The sequence below is a fragment of the Bos indicus x Bos taurus genome, chromosome 18, assembly GCF_003369695.1.
Source record: "Bos indicus x Bos taurus breed Angus x Brahman F1 hybrid chromosome 18, Bos_hybrid_MaternalHap_v2.0, whole genome shotgun sequence".
Taxonomy (NCBI): domain Eukaryota; kingdom Metazoa; phylum Chordata; class Mammalia; order Artiodactyla; family Bovidae; genus Bos; species Bos indicus x Bos taurus.
The window spans coordinates 19867134-19884627 of NC_040093.1; the positions used below are offsets into that span (position 1 = coordinate 19867134).

Sequence of the window (17494 nt, forward strand, 5' to 3'; positions counted from 1 at the left end):
TAGAGCAGGAACAACTTAAGAATGGCTGGCCTGGGTGCCAGGCTAGAATCCCAGAGGACTCAGGGGGAGGGCAAGGAGGTGAGTGGCAGGCTTCCCAAGGATGGGTCAGAAATCATCAGGAACTAGGGTATTTGGTTTCAGGGCATTTATTTCACATCCCTCCGTACAGGTCCTGGGGCCAGGTGTGGGGGCAGGAGACCAGGCAAGGGGTAGCAATAAATAACATGGACAGACAGAGCTCCCCTCCAGACAGATGAGGTTAAAGGAGGTTAGAGGGAAGCCACAAGGTGGGGGTGGGGTGGTGGCGGGGGGGGGGGGGCAGCTGGGAAGGAGAGGGAGGCCAGGCCCAGAGCTCTCCGTCACCTGCCCCAGCCCTTCCCTGCCCCAGCCCCCACGACTTTGGGGAGGAAGGGAGCCCACAGCCAGTGGGGGCCAGTGAGGGTCTTGGAGGGGGTGGGTGACCGCACAGGGTGCCCCCAGCTCCCTCACTTGACGCGGATTTCAGCATACTCGGCTAGCTCCTCCGTCAGGGTATAGCTGTCCTTGGTGGGTCGTTTTCCCAGGTCTGAGTGAGAATAGCTCAGGTCCAGCTCCGGGGGTTCTCCCCGAAGACCCAGCAGCCTCCTCTCTGATCCCAGGCGCCTCTCACTCTGTGAAGGGAGCCAACCCATTAGGCGGTCCTGTCCCACCTTTCCCAGCTGCAGATGCTGGGTTGCTGGCACACCCATGGCTCTAGAGCATGTGTGAGCCTCCTTCCTCAAGGACCACCCACCCAGCCGACCCCATGGTCCTGGGTTGCCCTTGGGAGCCCTGCCTGCACCAGTGCCCCCTACACAAAACAACCTCCTCGCTGCTAAGCCTGAAAGCTGCCCACAAATTCATTGTCTCCGAGAAAACTTCATCAACCTGGGAATTTGCGGGGCACCCAATTCAACCCATAACACCTTTCTAGATGGAAGCCACCTGTCGGGAAGCCACTTTTCCCAGTTGTTGTAAGTGCCTGGCTCAGCAGGTTCGGGTCTGGTGTGGTCCCTCCTCAATCTGGGACATCCTCCAGGTGCAACTTCAGCTTCCCCATCATGCCTGCCATCCTTGACCTCCCTCCTTCAGACACACACGCACACAGGACAGTGGCCACAGACAGACAGACGGGAGCAGTAGTGGGACAGAACAGACAAGGCCAGGGGCTGCTGGGCAAGGCCACACTCAACTGGGGACCAACCTGGACGCCTGACGGGGACGCACACACATGCCCGCCAACCCCGAGGCCCAACACGGGCCCAGAGGTGGGCACACTGAGGCCCCCGGAACCTACCTCCTGGGGTGCTCATTCCAGGGTAGAGACCTCTCTGGACTATTGGAGAAGGAAATGCAGTCATAGACCCAGGCAGGGAGGGTCAGGGCTTCTCGTGGGCCCCGAACTCTACAGCCCCGCTTGCAGCCTCAGCCTGAGCGCCCTGTCCCAGCCCAGGGCCGAGCCAGGCTCAGCAGATCCTTTCCTCCCTTTCTTTGGGGCCAGCTCCCCCTCCACCCAGGGCCTCCCAGGCCCCTCCCAGGCCCTCAGTGTCCCCGGCACCCAGGATCTCCAGCCAGCTTGGCGCCACGGGGCTCTGGCCTCACCTCATATTTCTCCGGCGCCCCGGAGATGCGGAAGTCGCTGCTGAACACGACCGGGGGGTTGTCTCCCCCCGAGAAGCTGGGGCTTTCCGTCACGTTCTTTCTGCAGGGCAGGACATGTCAGCCCCAGTGCGACTTTTGGGTTCCCTACTCCTCTCTCTGTCTGCAGTTCCCTCTACCTTAGGAGTTTGGCCCAGTCTCTAAGATGGGGTGGGCGGCCGCTTCGGTGAGCAGCCTCTTCCCATCCATCCTAGCCCATCCCTCTCCTGCTTCATGGCTGAAGACGAACCACCCCTGGGCCCCAGTCTCTGCCACCTTCAGGACCCCTGCCTGGCTCCTCTCGGTTCTCTGGGGCCATCTGTACCCCCTGGCTGCCAGGATGCGGAATGGGGAGATTAATTCCTTGTCGGGAGTGCTGATGGGTGTGTGACACAAGGAAGAGAAACAGCAGCAGGCGGGTGTGACTTGGGACTGGGGAGCGTTTACTGATACCACAGATTATGTGTAGTTGTTGGAGTTTCTGGAACCCACTGTGGCTGATGCTGTGCCCGCAAGCCAGGGTACTGGCTCTCCACATCACAAGGGAGGGGCAGGAGGAGACAGCAGAGAATGTGGGGCACCCGTGATGACTGGTGGGAAGGGTCCCATCCAGGCACCGACACCTGTGACCTGACCACGGCGGCTCCTGTTAGCCGGAGTCCACTGTCCTCCACCCAGCTGAATTCTCACAGCGGAACCCGCCCTCTGTTACCCACGCCCAGCCTCCAACTGGTCTGCCCTGCCCTGCCCCTGGAGGCTTCCTGCACCCACCCCCCCGCCCTTCCACCCCACTACACTCCAGCTCAGCCCACTCACTTTCTGCGCGTCTGGGTGATGTAGCACACGATGGCGATTAGGATGGCAAAGGCCACCACGGCTCCCACAGGCCCGATCTTGGCCCACATGAGGCGGTCTGAGGAAAGAGAAGACCCAGGTGCCCTCAGGGCTGCTGGTGGGAGGAGGACACCAGGGTTCTTAGGAGACGGGCTAGGGCAGGGGCGGGAGTGAACATGTTTACACAGCAGGCACACCCTTGCACTGACTGATCAGTTGAGCTGTTGGAGGGGCCCGCGAAGTGTCAGCAGGCTTGGGGCAGCCTCTCCTAACTGGCTGGAAAGCACATCTTGACCATTCGATCAACGGCATAGCCGGACCATTGCTCAGCGCCCGATAATCAGCCTGGGCGAGGGGAGCTTAGATCCAACAGGGGTCCCATCTGTTCCCTGACTCCCAGCCCCAGGCCACATCACTCACGGGCTCCCTGGAAGGGCAGCTCCAAGCTCTTGGTGCCGTAGAGGTTGTGGGAGGTGCAGATGACCCGGGGTGGGGCCTGGGCCTGCCCCCGCAGCGTCAGGATGCTGGTGAGCAGGAGGCCGCTGCGCTCTGAGTACACGAACTCGCGCTCTGTCTCGTTCACCGTCACGTTGCGCAAGGGCAGCTCGAAGGCCACGGAGGGCTCTGGGTTGGCTTTCACCACACAGAGGCACTGCACTGTGTCACGGGCTGCCGCACAGTGGGACTCCAATAGGATCACAGGAGCGACTGTGGGGGCAAGACCAAGACCTGGTAGGCTGGAGATGGGGACTTAGGGGCTTCTGGGCTGAGATGAGCTGGCTGTGCCCCCTGCACCCTCTCTTGTGTGTGCTCACTCAGCCATTTCAGTCACGTCCGACTCTTTGAGACCCCGTGGACTGAAGCCCGCCAGGCTCCTCTGTCCGTGGGATTCTCCAGGCAAGAATCCTGGAGTGGGTAGCCATGCCCTCCTCCAGGGGATCTTCCCGACCCAGGGACTGAACCTATGTCTCCTGCATTTTCTGCATTGCCAGTAGATTCTTTACCACTGAACCACCAGGGACGCCCCACACTCTCTCTAATGCCCTCTCCAATGCTGCTCACTTTGTAAAATATAAATCAGATCATAGAGACTTCCCTGGTGGTCCAGTGGCTAAGACCCTGCACTCACAATGCAGGGGGCCAGGTTCAATCCCTGGTTAGGGAGCTAGATCCCATGTGCTGCAACAAAAACATCTCACATGCTGCAGTGAAGATCTCGAGTGTTGTAACTAAGACCTGGCCCAGCCAAATAAATAAATATATATTTTAAAAACATGAGGGGCTTCCCTGGTGGCTCAGTGGTAAAGAATCCACCTGCCAATGCAGGAAACACGGGTTCGATCCCTCACCCGGGAAGATCCCGCATGCCACGGAGCAACTAAGCCTGTGCTCCACAACTACTGTGTTCTCTAGAGCCCAGACCTGCAACTACAAAGCTCACATGCTGTAGCTACTGAAGCCTGTGCGCCCTAGAGCCTGTGGTCCTGCAACAGGAGAAGCCACCTCCATGAGAAGCCCAGGCACCGCAACTAGAGAAAAGCCCATGCAGCAACGGAAGCCCAGCACAACCAAAAATAAATACAATTTAAACAAAAAAAAACCTGAAATAAAATCTTTAAAAGTGATCATTATAATATAAATAAATAAATCAGATCACGGCACTCCCTGCTTAAACTCACCCCCTCCAACTGCTTCCTGTGTCACTTAGAATAAAACCCCAATACTTTGCCTTGGTCTGCAAGGCCCTGCAGGACTTGGCCACACTCAGATCTTCTGCTTTCACTCTGGCTCACTCTCTTCTGGCCACACCAGCCTCCTTGCTGTTTCTCATACTCGTGGAACTTTTTCCCACACCCAGAGTCTTCCGTTTCTCCCTCAGCCTTGAGCACTTCCCTGACACCTGCAGTGCTCACACCCTCACTCCAGGCAGCTTCTGTGCAGACCACGCTCTTTCTCTGACCACACCATGTAAGCGGCACCTTGCTGCACTAACCATTCACTCGGGTTTGCTCCTCAGCACTTACGTCTACTGGGGTTACATACCGATGTGACTGCTCTCTTATTTCCATCCAGACAAGTACTTGCTCTGTCTCCACTCTGTCCCCACTGTTAGAATATCCTTTTCTTTTTTCTCTTGTTGCTACACTGAGAAGCATGCGGGATCTTAATCCCCTGACCAGGTATCAAACCCATGCCCCTTGCAGTGGAAGCTGAGAGTCTTAACCACTGGAAGGTTTCCAGAACATCCCTTTCACCTGGCAGGAGCTCTGGGAAGACTCATGGGATGAGCGACTGAGTTCAGCCAGCTCCGCCTCCTGGCCATCCTGCAGATGCCCCCACTCACTCCCCAGAGACCCTGCGTCCTGACCCTCCCTCCCTCATAGGACACACCAGACACCACCCTCCACTCAAGATAATTTTGTTGACCTTTGCTGCCATTTGAATTACAAAAGTGATACTGGATAAATTTAAATTAAAAAAGAAAAAAAGAAGTGATACCGGGATGGTTTTTCCCCTTTCATTTCCCAATATGAAATTATAATAGAACATTGAATGTTGCTTTTTCATCTATGTTCTCTTTCCTTCTGAGAGTTTGGCACTCACCTCTGCTCACTCTAGTCTGACCTTCAATTTCCATCCAAAAAGAATATGCAGGTAACAGTGATGGGGCAGGGAGCCATGAGACTTGGGTATTTGCAATAGGGATCATTCCATTTGGAATGGGTACATATCTCTAAGTCTAGTAAATCAAAAGTTAAATAGTCCAAATTCTGCTTAGGTAGACATGTATATGCTTGCTATGTTGTTGTTTAGTTATTAAGTCACGTCCAAATCTTTTGGGACCCCATGGACTATAGCCTGCCTGCCTGTCTCCTCCCTCCATGGGATTTCCAAGGCAAGAATATTGTAGTGGGTTGCCACTTCCTTCTCCAGGGGATCTTTCCAACCCAGAGACTGAACCTACGTCTCCTGCATTAGCAGGGGGATTCTTTACCACTTAGCCACCAGGGAAGCCCGATGCTTACTATAGTATTAACGAATTAACACACCACAGAGTAAATTAGTAATGACCAACCTGAACTGACAGTGATTATTTTAAAAAGTAAAAACCTTTTCATTCTAGACTGTACCGCTAGTACAGCTGTGACGGGGCTGCGGGAATGCTGACACCCTGCAGTGTGCTCAGCATCTTTGCAGAGTTGCCGGCAGCCCCGAGACCTGTGAAACCCTGACTGATACTAGACAAACCCCAGGTCCCACAAAAGATGGGAGGTTCGGGGCGTGAGACAGCTTTGGCTTGAATTCCAGCTCTGCCATCTACTGGCTGGTGGCCCGAACCAGGCCACTCAGCTTCCTGGACCTACAAGATGGACTTCTCTTCTGTGCAAACAGGGGTAATGGGTGCTTGACTTGCCAGGGGCTACGGAGAATACACTCTGAAGTGGGAGTACGAGTGTGTTGAAAAGAAAGCTTAACATCCCATCTAGGGATTTAGGATTAGATAAAGCGACTGAGCCGGGCACGACTGAGCGACTTCACTTTCACTTTTCACTTTCATGCATTGGAGAAGGAAATGGCAACTCACTCCAGTATTCTTGCCTGGAGAATCCCAGGGACCGGGGAGCCTGGTGGGCTGCCGTCTATGGGGTCGCACAGAGTCGGACACGACTGAAGCGACTTTGCAGCAGCAGCAAAGCGACTGAACACGCACGCATGTACATAGAACTATTCCAGCAGAGGGCGCATGTGAGCAATGCCTTGGCAGCAGAAAGGCAGCGGATATCCATCCAGCCAGGAGTTCAGGGAGATGAGTGGGAAATTAAGAGGGTGTCTAAGACTTACAGGGCACGTGGGCTCCTTAGTGTAAGATACTGTCACACCCATTTTTCAGAGAAGAGAATCAGAGCTCAGCAAAGGTGAAGTCACTCGTCTGGGATCACACAGCAAGACGGAAACAGAGCCTGGATTCAGACCCAAGTCCATTCAGCTCTGTCAGGAGCTAGACACCAGTAACACTTCCACTTCTTCATATCAAACTGGGGTGACAAGCGATCCCTACCCCCAGTCACATTGTTGTGAGAACGAAACAGGTCAATATGTGCAAAGGGCTTGGACCTGCTTGTCACAAGATCTCAGTAAGGGTGAGTGCCCTGCAGGTCCCCTGCTGAGACCCCCTCCTCAGGAGCACCCACCGTTGTCAGCGAGCATGGAAGCCCCAGTACTAGGAGACACAGACTTTGGGGACAGAGAGGGGACTGAGGGATAGCTCTGCCCAGCAACCTGGGGCTGGACTCCCAGAGTGCAAGCACTGTGACCCAGACCTTGGAGCCCAGCGACGGGCTCAGCAGGAGTGGGGGTTGGGGGCACAGCTGCTTGTCCCCTCTGGCACATTGAAGGCCTTGAGTCCTTGGGTTCCAGGGACTTCAGGGGAACTGAAACAGCCAGAGGTTTACGAACTGGACAGACAGGGTCCAGAAGAATCTTGACACTGGCCAGCCTCCCAACTGCATGGCCTTGGGGAATTCTGTCCTTCCGTTTCTCCTCAGTGAAGGGAGATGATGACAATATGCAGCTGCTTCAAGAGGTGACCAGGGAGGGGGATGGGGACTTAGTGTTTAATGGGGACAGAGCTTCAGTTTAGGAAGGTGAAAAATTGGGGAGATGGGTGATGGTGAGAGTTGCACAACAGTATGGATGTACTTAGTGCCACTGAGCTGTACAGTTAAATGTGGTTAAGATAGTGTGTTTTATATTATGTGACTTTTACAACAATAAAAAAAAAAACATTAAAAGAAAAGAAAGAGGCCACCACAATAACACGTGCTGGGGATGCAGTCCTGGCTCAGGGTAGGCCCTTCAGCATTGTTTGCTGCTGCCACTCTTATTGTGCTTCTCTGGTGGCTCAGGTGGTAGAGAATCTGCCTGAAATGCAGGAGACCAGGGTTCAAACCTTGTTGGGAAGATCCCCTAGAGAAGGAAATGGTAGCCCACTCCAGTATTCTTGTCTGGAGAATTCCATGGACAGATGAACCTGATGGGCTACAGTCCATGGGACAGGATGGTCTGTGACTGAAAATGTACATGAAGTGGAGTTGTATGTACATTCAGGGGCTTCCATCAGGTTCTCAAGGGGTTCTCTGGCTCTTACACCTAAGAAGCTCTGATTAAGGAAGTAGATATAATGGGGAAGACCAAGAGGAAGAAGGAGGGGCATGTATGAAGAAGGCAGAGTATACACAACCCATACACATATCACATATTGATGCTGGGAGGGAGCAAACTGGGAGGAAAGATGTCCCCAAGATGAAAGGTCAGCAGAGCAGTGATGGCCATCACATTGCCGTGGAATAATCTGTCTCCACTTTGCTGACAAAGCCATAGTCAAAGCAATGGTTTATCCAGTAGTCATGTATGGATGTGAGAGTTGGACCATAAAGGAGGCTGAGCACCAAAGAACTGATGCTTTGGAAATGTGGTGCTGGAGAAGACTCTTGAGAGTCCCTTGGACTGCAAGGAGATCAAATCATTCAATCCTAAAGGAAATCAACCCTGAATATTCACTGGAAGGACTGATGTTGAAGCTGAAGCTCCAATACTTTGGCCACCTGATGTGAAGAGCTGACTCACTGGAAAAGACCCTGATGCTGGGAAAGATGGAAGGCAGGAGAAGAAGGGGGCAACAGAGGATGAGATGGTTGGATGGCGTCTTTGACTGAATGGACTTGAGCTTGAGCAAACTCCAGGAGTTAGTGAAGGACAGGGAAGCCTGAAGTGCTGCCGTCCATGGGGTTGCAGGGTCAGACTCGACTTAGCAACTGAACAACAACTGACTGTGGCCACTTGCAGACTGTTGAGTATGGACTGTGCTCAACACCTTCTAACAGACTTGTGTGGTGGGGACCACAGTAGGTGGAATAAGTAAGTCTGGAAGTGGTGACTTTGGAGACAAGTGCCAGAGGCCAAGCTGGGGTTGGGGAGGAAGCAGAGAGAATGGAAAGATGGAGGCGACATTCCAGAAGGAGGTGCTGGAGGAGGGGAAGTGGAAACCATGACTTCGGAGCTATGACCTGAATGATGGCTGGGGTGGGAGCGGGGTGTTGCCAGTGCTGTCCAGAGAAGGGAGGTCAGGAAGGGGACTGGTTGGCAGTGGAACAATGAGCTCCATTCCCGAGACAGTTAGCTTTTTATCTGCACCCGTCTCATCTCTCTGGCTGTGCTATATCTGTTAACATGCTTGGCGTCCTCTCGGTCCTATCCCCCACCTCCCACTGAGCCACACAGCTCGTGCACATAACAACGGCTTGACCAATGTATTCTGATGTCATAACACAGGATGAGGTCAGCTTTGGGCATTACAGAAGAGTGGAACCAGACTCCTGCATCTGAATCTCAGTTCTGCCTGGGTGACCTGGGGTGAGTGACATAACCCCTAAGGGCCTCAGTTTCCTTCTCTGGAAACTGGGGACAGTAAGAGAATCTCCCTCACTGGGATGTCAAAGAGGTGAAAGAGTAGGTTCCTGTCAAGAGCTTCCAGCAGTGCCTGACTCCTAGCGATGCTCCACAGGGTTAGAGGTTGCGGTTTTTGTTTTAGTTAATGCATGTGTGCTTCCCTGGTGGCTCAGACTGTAAAGAATCTGCCTGCAGTGTGGGAGACCCGAGTTTGATCACTGAGTCAGGAAAATCCCCTGGAGAAGGGAATGGAAACCCACTCTGGTATTCTTGCCTGGGAAATCCCACAGACAGAGGAGCCTGGTGGACTACAGTCCATGGGGTCGCAAAGAGTTGGACATGACTGAGGGACTAACACTTCTACACTTCAGAGAAGCAGTGGCCACAGGATTCAGAAATATCCTTGGTCAAAAGCCCATCCCAGGGTGTGGGAATATTATATTCTCAGGTGGGACTTTTTTTTTTTTTTGGCCAACCTGCACGGCATGTGAGATTTTAGTTCCCCAACCAGGGATTGAACCCATGCCCCTGCATTGGAAGTGTGGAGTCTTAACCACTGGATTGCCAGGAAAGTCCCTTAGGTGGGCCTTTTCTTGCTGTGGATTTAGCTTCCCCACCCCCATCTGCTGGAGCAAAGCTGACCCTTGGTTGGGATGCTGAGTGTCCCCCATTGAGCTCCACCACAGGGGTGGGTGGGCAGGAATCAAGCCCACCTGTTTTCATCAGGGGAAGAGGGTCAAGGAGGGGGGTACTCACACTCCACAGACAGGTTGAAGGCGGTGGCCCTCTGGCCATACTGGTTCTCGGCCACACACCAGTACTCTCCGTCGTCCTCAGGGGTGACGGCCGGCAGCTCCAGCTGCAGCTCACTCTCATAGATAACCGTGGCCAGAATCTGCTTCTCCTTGAAGATGGTGAGAATAGGATCCGGGTTGCTCTGTGTGGAGCACAAGATGGAGACTGTCTCGCCCTCCACGGCCACCACTGTCCCGTTCACCATCGGCTTCCAGGGTGCATCTAGGGGGCAGGACAGGGGGCCAGTGGTCAGAAGCCAGGGGGGCCTCTTCTGCCAGCCAGCTCTCACCCCTAAATGTGACCCTCAACACCCCAACTGGAACACACCGCCTCAGGACAGCCCGGGTAACCTCAGGCCTGGCTGTCTCGTTTACAGAGATTCTGCAGACACGGTGCTTGTGTCTGAGTCCCGGCTGTACTCCTTCCCAGCTGTGTGTGGACCCATGTCTTAACCCTTCGGGGCCCCATTTTTTAAATCTGGAAACTAGACTTAAAAATATTCCCAATTTCATAGGGGGTCACTGAGAATAGACTATGACATGCGCTGCTTTAGCCTGAACAAGGCAGATGAAGATCTCTGTCCATGTGGACAGGTGCTGTATAAGGAAATCAAGTGTATAGTTGGCAAGATGGGGAGGAGCTCTTTGGAGAAAAATAAAAGTGGGATGGGAAGTCAGGGTAGTTATGGCTTTAACTAGGATGCGGAGGGAAGGCTCCCTCCAGACTAGAAGCGGCCGGGAGGAGGCAGCCAGCTGTGGGGATGTCTAGGGAAGGACCATTTGCATAGGGCACTCAGAAACTGCTGAGGAAATCAAAAGCTGCCTGGCGCTGCCATTTTTATTATCCCCAGTCCTGGGCACTTTGCCTCAATAAATATTTGTGAGCGAATGAATGAATGAATGACCTCTCCTTGGCTCCCAGCCAAGAATCCTGTTTGACCCGTCCCCTCCTCCTGAAGCCCCATAATGTTCCAGGGTGCCCACAGGGGCTGGATCAGGCTTGGGTTCCCCTCAGCCCTCCCATTGGAACTGTAATAGGGCTCATTTTAAAATGCAGATTTCAGGGCTTCCCTGCTGGTTAAGAATCCACCTTGCAATGCAAAGGACATGGGTTTGACCCCTGGTTGTGGAACTAAGATCCCACCTGTGTTTGTTCAGTCTTGTCCGACTCTTTGTGACCCCATGGACTGTAGCCTACCAGGCTCCTCTGTCTGTGGGATTCTCCCAGAAGGAACTGGAGTGGGTTGCCATTTCCTTCTTCAGGGAATCTTCCCAACTTAGGGATCAAACCTATGTCTCCTGCATTGGTGGGCAGATTTCTTATGATTGAGCCGTCTGGGAAGCCCCTGAGATTTTAGGCCCGCATGATACAGCCAAATAAACAGATATTTTAAAAAATAATAATAATAAAATGCACATTCCTGGGGCCAAGCCCAGCTCTACCCCCCAGGAAACTGAATTTAACAGGCTTTCCTGGGTGCGCAGAGACCAACTCTGATTCTCTCTTCCTATCTCCATGTCCTCCTAGCCAGGAGATAGATGCCCAGTAGGTGTTCAAGAATGAAAGAACTCTTTAACCTGGAACTTCCTCTCCATCTTCATCTCAACTGCAGGCATGGACCTGACCGCCATCGCTACCCTCAGCCCCCGCCCCCCAGCTCTGCCCTGGGCGAGGTTGGTTCCCCAGTGCCCGGTGTGTGAGGCGCACAGGGCGGCGACTCACACATGACGCTGAGCTCTACGGTGCGGTTGTCCTGGCCGTAGGTGTTCTCAGCCAGGCAGAGGTAGACGCCGTCTTCGGCAGGGGTCACTTCGTCCACCTCCAGGGACAGGCTCTCGGCCACGGCCTCGCGGAGCACCGTGCCATCCCGCATCCAGGTCAGCAACGGCGGCGGGTTGCTGTCGGCCCCGCAGAACAGGCTGACGTGGGAGCCCTCGATGGCCTCCACTGTGGAGTTTATCTCCACGATCACCGGGGGGTCTGCGGTGCGGTGGGAGGACACAGGACTTCAGGGGGCGCTCGCGCATTTCCCGCCCCCGGCCCTGACCCCGCCCCCTCCCTGACCCTGACCCTGCCCCGCTCCGCCCCGCCCCTGGCCCGCACCCAGGCTCACACTTGATGTCCAGGCTGGCGTAGCCCTCGAACTGCAGGGTAGTGTTGGGGAACGAGGCCTGGCAGCCCAGCCGGTGGCCGTTGGTCTCCCTGGTGGGCACAAAGTGCAGCAGCGACACCTGCACCCAGGTACCCTCCTCCTCGCGCAGCCGCCCCAGCACAGTCGGCTCACCGAGCCCCTCGTGGCCCAGCCAGCTCAGCTCTGGGTGCAGCTCCGGGCAGTTGTCAGGCACCATGCAGCTGACCTCCACTTCTGTGCCAGCCATCACTTCCGGGGGGACCACGATGTTGGGGGTGTCTACATGAGCCCGGGAGATGGAGGGTGAGGAAGCAGCGTCGCCCACCAGCCATCCCTCACCCGCAGGCCGCTGTCGGACTCCATTCCTGGCGCCTGGTTCCCTCCCCGCCCTTGGATGCAGAGTTCCCCACAACCGGCTCTTCTCCTGGGTACGGTTCACCCAGAAGCCCTCCGCAGATCCAACGAGGGATGTAATAATAATGGAAACAACAATATTGTGTTCTGAGTACTTCACTGGTGTTTGACTTGCCAGTCCTTCCAGCCATGCTGAAACTAGAGGGTGAGTAATGTTATTTTGCTCATTTTACGGATGAGGAAGCTGAGGCCACAGCTGGTACCAGATAAAACTGAGCTTCAAACCCTGTTGCTCTTGCTTCATCATCTGTGCCCTATGTGTGCATGCTCAGTCACTTTCAACTCTTTGCAAGTCCATGGACTATGTAGCCGACTAGGCTCCTCTGTCCATGGAATTTTCCAGGCAACAATACAGGAGTGGGTTGCCATCTCCTCCCCCAGGAGATCTTCCCAACCCAGGGATGGAACCTGAATCTCTTGCATCTTCCTTCATTGACAAGCAGATTCTTTACCAACTTTGCAACCTGGGAAGCTCTGTGCCCCAGACAATATATTATATTCCTCAAGAAACTTTTCTCCTTCTCATGTTTGCTTTGCTTTACCTTCCACATGTGTGCGCGCGCGTGTGTGTGGTGTGTCCTGGAGCTGTGTCTGTCTGTCTGTGGCAGTTTGGAGTTGGGGGCGGGGTCTCTTTCTGCATCAGGGCTATAATCTGGCTCCTCATATGGTCTCAGAGCTGATGGGGAACCTGAATCTAAGGATTCCATGCCTCTCAGGGCCTCTCAGAAATGAGGCAGTGGACCCTACTCTGCCCAAACTGGCCCAGAGCTGCATTTTATTTGGCATAAACTTAAGACATTAAAAAAAAAATCTGAAGTAGCAGCCTATGCTGAAAACACACAGTTCTGGTTTCCCTTGAAAATTCAGAGAATTTCCTGGCCATTCAGTGGTTAGGACTCCAAGCTTCCACTGCAGGGGATACGGGTTCTATCCCTAGTCAGGGAACTAGGATCCCCCATGCCACTTGGCATGGCTCAAAACAAAACAAAACAACAAAAACTCAGACTGCCTGAGATCTATGGCCCTGCATTCTCATGCTACCCCATTTAGCTCGAGCCAGGCTCCATGTGCCAGGCACTGTTTTTAGCACTTGACAACTATTCCCTTATTGAACTTTAAATGCTGTTCTTATCCCCATTTTACAGAAGAGGATAACAAGGCCCAGAGAATTTCAGCAAACTGCCTACAGTAGCCCAGCTAATACAGGGATGCAGAGACCTTACCGCAATCCCCGAGCCCCACTGTCTTTCTCCCGGGTGTCTCTGAAGAGTAAGAGCCACTGCTTTCCTCTGGGGAGGACAATACAACTTGGGGCCCTGCTTTGCCCCTTTCTGTCATCTGCCTGGTCATGTGGGCCAGAGGCTTGGCACCCCTCCCTCCAGCCAAACCAGCAAGTCCTTGGTTCTGCCGACCAGACCTTCCCAGAAGGGCACTGGGAGGGCTTCCTGTTTCCCATGGTCCCCGCCCCCGGCACAGCCCCCCAAGACTCACTGATGATGTCCAGGACGCTGTGCTCGGAGAAGGTGTACTGGTTGTAGCCCCCCAGGTCCCCTCGAAAGTAGTATTTGCCGCCCAGCTCGGGGCTTAGGTTGCTGAGCAGGAGGGTGCAGTTGCGCAGGCCCAGGTCCCCCAGGAGGCGGCTGCGTCCCTGGAAGCTCTCGTGCACCACCTGCGTGCGTGACTTGAAGACCACCGGAGGGTAGTTTTCGGATAGGGGCTATTGAAGTACCAAACGCCATGCACGACGGCCGGCCGCAGCTCATCAGGGAAGCTGAAGCGGCAGGGGATGGAGACGCACGTGCCCTCAAAGGCCGAGATGGACGATGGCATCCAGGCGCCCCACTGACCCCCACGAGAGGCTGTGGGTGAGCAGGACCGCCGAGGCTGAGAGACACATTCTGCCCGGGTGCCCCCAACCCCCACTCTCATCACCTCCCACCACCTGAGGGGTCCAGGGACCCCAGCCTGCTCAGGGGCCAGGACCCACAAACCTCCAGATCCCCATGCATTATTACCTGAAATCATAATCCAAAATAGAGACAGTGCCGTGAGGAATATCATTTTGTACAGCAAGTGAGCAGAGCTGGAGAGGGGAGAGGAGAGTGTTGAAGGCCCAGAGAAGTGAAAAGTAAGACTTCTGGTAAGATTTTGGGAAGCAGCCCGTTCAGATGATAGCTGCTGCTGCTGTTAGTATTTATGATCACAGACACATCTATGGCATCAACCATGTACCACCCGAGGTACTCTACTATACAAATTCATTTGAGGTAGGTGCAATTATTATCCTGTTTTTGTAGCTGAGCTCCAGCAAGATTGAGTAACTTGCCCAAGGTCACACAGCCAGCAAGCAACAGAGCTAGGATTCAAGCCCTGTCTGCCTGTCCAGGGTTGTAGACTTCACCACCAAACTGTCCTGACTCTCCGTGGGTTTGTTGTTATTCAGTTGCTCAGTCACGTCCAACTCTTTGCAACCCAATGGACTGCAGCACGCTGGGCTTCCCTGTCCTTCACTATTCAGATTCACGTCCATTGAGCCGGTGAAGATATCTACATGGTTAGTGACGTGCTAATAATTATCTTTATCACCATTATGCCCTTGGGGATCTCCAGAAAGTAAGGATAGAGCCAAGTTTGGATGAACAAGAGGAAGCAGGAAAAGCCAGGAGGAAGGGAAGTTGGAACCCTCCCCGCTCACCTCCGTCTCCCTGAGTTGGGAATGCCTTCTGGTCCCGCTTGCAGCTGTCAGCCGGCCAACCTGGAGCAAGAATCAAACAGGTGCAAGGAAGTGGGGGCCCGAACATCCCCACCCCCGTTCACAGGATCCAGCACGAGTCGTGGCCGTTGCCAGGCTGCCCACACAGCCTCTGTTGCCCATGGCCTCTGGATGTTTGAGACCCTCCCACACAGCCTCAAAGCTACTCTGTGGTCACCTCCCGTGGCAAGCCATGATGGAGAACTCCAGGGAAGCAAAGGGGAGCAGCAGTGCCTTGGGGTAGGGGGAGGCGAGGGGTGTGAATGGGGCAAGGGAGCACTTGTCCCATGGCTGAGACCTGGGGGTGGCAGGCAGGGACCCAGCCCCATCAATGACTGGGTTTCACAGCATCAGCATTCCCAACATGCCGCGGGAATTCCTGCCGCCCTCTCCCGCCCACAGATGGCCCCTGGTGTCCTCACCCTCCAGAGGCCAGAGCCCGGTTACAAAAGAGGCCTGTTCCCTCAGGGTGAGGGCGCCTCGTCCTGGGGGGCTTCTGAGGTAGGTGGGGTCGAGAGAAGAGCTGGGAACGCCTGGCCGGGCTCTGAGTGGAGCCAGGAAGGACCAGGGACTGGGGTTAGTGAGTCCCTGGCACCCGGCTGCTCCGTGGGTCGCCTCGGGTTGGAGCCAGAGTTTCCAAGTGGCTGCTTTTTTGGCCTCTGACACTGTCTTCCCACGGACAGATGCATGTAGTCAGACACATGCAAATGCTGGCATGAAATGTTACAGATCTGGACAAAACCAGAAGGAGGCGGCTCACCCCAACAGCACTGCTCAGGACCCTGCACACACCAACAGGCACCGGGACCCACGTGCAGCAGATACCCACACACACCTCACCCTCCTGCCCACCACACCCCTGCACAGCTACAGGCATGGCCATCAGGCACACACACTGCACACTGCACACTCCCAAAGGCACTCGGACCAGCACACACATGGAGGTGTGGCTGTGGCCAGACCCACCCAGACCCATGCCGAAGAACACACGGCAGATGCCGTCTTTGTGCCTGCCGCGGGGAGGTACGGCGGGTAGACACAGGTGAGGGCCACGGGCCCAGACTCATGAACCAAGCGTGTAGATCATGCATTCTGAATAAGGATGAAAACTGGTTCTTGGGGATGGGGTCCAGAAAAGCCTGAGTTATTATGATGGTTTGTGGCTCTCTAAAGGGCTGTGTGGTACATAAACACAGTCCATCTATTATCTTAAGATTTCATGGAGGAAGTGGGTTTAGGAAAAGCAAGTCTGAAAGGTTTCCTTAGTGAGATGTTAAAAAAAAGATGGAGAAACACTGACGTGGATTAAGGCTCACTCAGAGAGGTGCACGCGCCTGTGCACACACACCCCTGTCGTGTGCTCAGTGCTGGAACTTGCCCACTCAACCCCCCCACCCCCATCCCCTCCCAGATGGCAGGATACAGACCTCTGATTACCTGGGCATCCTTTCGGTCTTCTCCTGGCCCTGGACCACTTCCACCCCAACTGCCACAAACCTAGGAGCCCCAGGGCAGAATCTCCACCGGAGGGGTCCCAAGGAGGGTGCCTCATTCTGTCTCTCTCTCTGTGGTTTGCTCCCAAAGCTCAGTCAGTGTCCGTGCCATGATCCCAGCCCACGCCCAGCGCGGTCCTGAGCAGCACCCTCCCCCATCCTAAATTAGTGGCAGCTCACAGCCACCATCCACGGCCCAGAACGCCCTGCGTTGCACGCGCCCTGGGTGACCCTGCCCTGTGCTCTCAACCCAGGTCCTCTGCTCTCCTCCCCGTCCCCAGCCCTCTCAGCTGCAGTACTCACTTGATGCCCTTGCTTCTGCACCCTCTGCTCCACCGGCCCTGCTCGCCGTCCCCTGGCCTCCCAGGGTCTAGGCCCCCACTCGCCAGCCCCTCCCCTCCCCCCGGGTGCCAGGGGCCGCCTGCCTCCAGGGCCCAGCTCCTCCCTGCCCCCGGGGGAGGGGGGCACAAAGGGCCCTTGTCACCACAGAGCGAACTGGGCAGCCTGACGCCTGGGTTCCACGAGCTCCTTCCTGGAGGGGCTGGGGGTGGCTGCCTCACTCGTTCCCCGCTCCATCCCTGCGCACCCTAGTTCTGGGTCCCTGGGAGGAGGGCGGGGGTGCGTCTCTAACATATCTGGAAGTCTCAGGCTGAGAGGCAGAACGTGTTGTCCTCAGCTTCTGGGGAATCTTGGTGGCAATGCTAGTAATAACCTTAGGCCCGGGAGGCCACAGAGGCCAGTGTGACCAGAAGGAGGCAGGCTCTAGAGCTCACTCTCGGCTTTAGTCCCCTCCATCCTCCCTAGAGGGTGTCGTCTTTGGTGCCCACACCCTGGTCTATTCTCTTCCAGGCTCTTCTTGCCATTGGAAATGACTTTATGTGTTAACTGTTTCCTCCCGTGAGAACATGACCTTCAGGAGGACAGGGCTTTGCTTCCTCCCAATCTGCCCTGCAGGCAGACGGACTCCTG

The 17494-nt window shown here is 55.0% G+C and overlaps 1 protein-coding gene and 1 non-coding gene across 2 annotated transcripts; one reads left to right on the top strand and one right to left on the bottom strand.

The window, feature by feature from the left end:
* Nucleotides 1–130: 130 nt before the first annotated feature.
* On the bottom strand, nucleotides 131–16769 carry MAG (myelin associated glycoprotein). The gene is given in 12 exon segments (XM_027514221.1): nucleotides 131–650; nucleotides 1621–1720; nucleotides 2473–2569; nucleotides 2911–3198; nucleotides 9697–9957; nucleotides 11458–11715; nucleotides 11849–12145; nucleotides 13772–13987; nucleotides 13990–14139; nucleotides 14296–14363; nucleotides 14976–15035; nucleotides 16460–16769. Coding segments are annotated over 10 exon segments (1878 nt in total). The 5' UTR covers nucleotides 14342–14363; nucleotides 14976–15035; nucleotides 16460–16769; the 3' UTR covers nucleotides 131–485.
* TRNAV-CAC lies at nucleotides 3584–3655 on the top strand. Its single transcript has one exon. It is a non-coding gene; the product is annotated as a tRNA-Val (tRNA).
* Nucleotides 16770–17494: the final 725 nt, after the last annotated feature.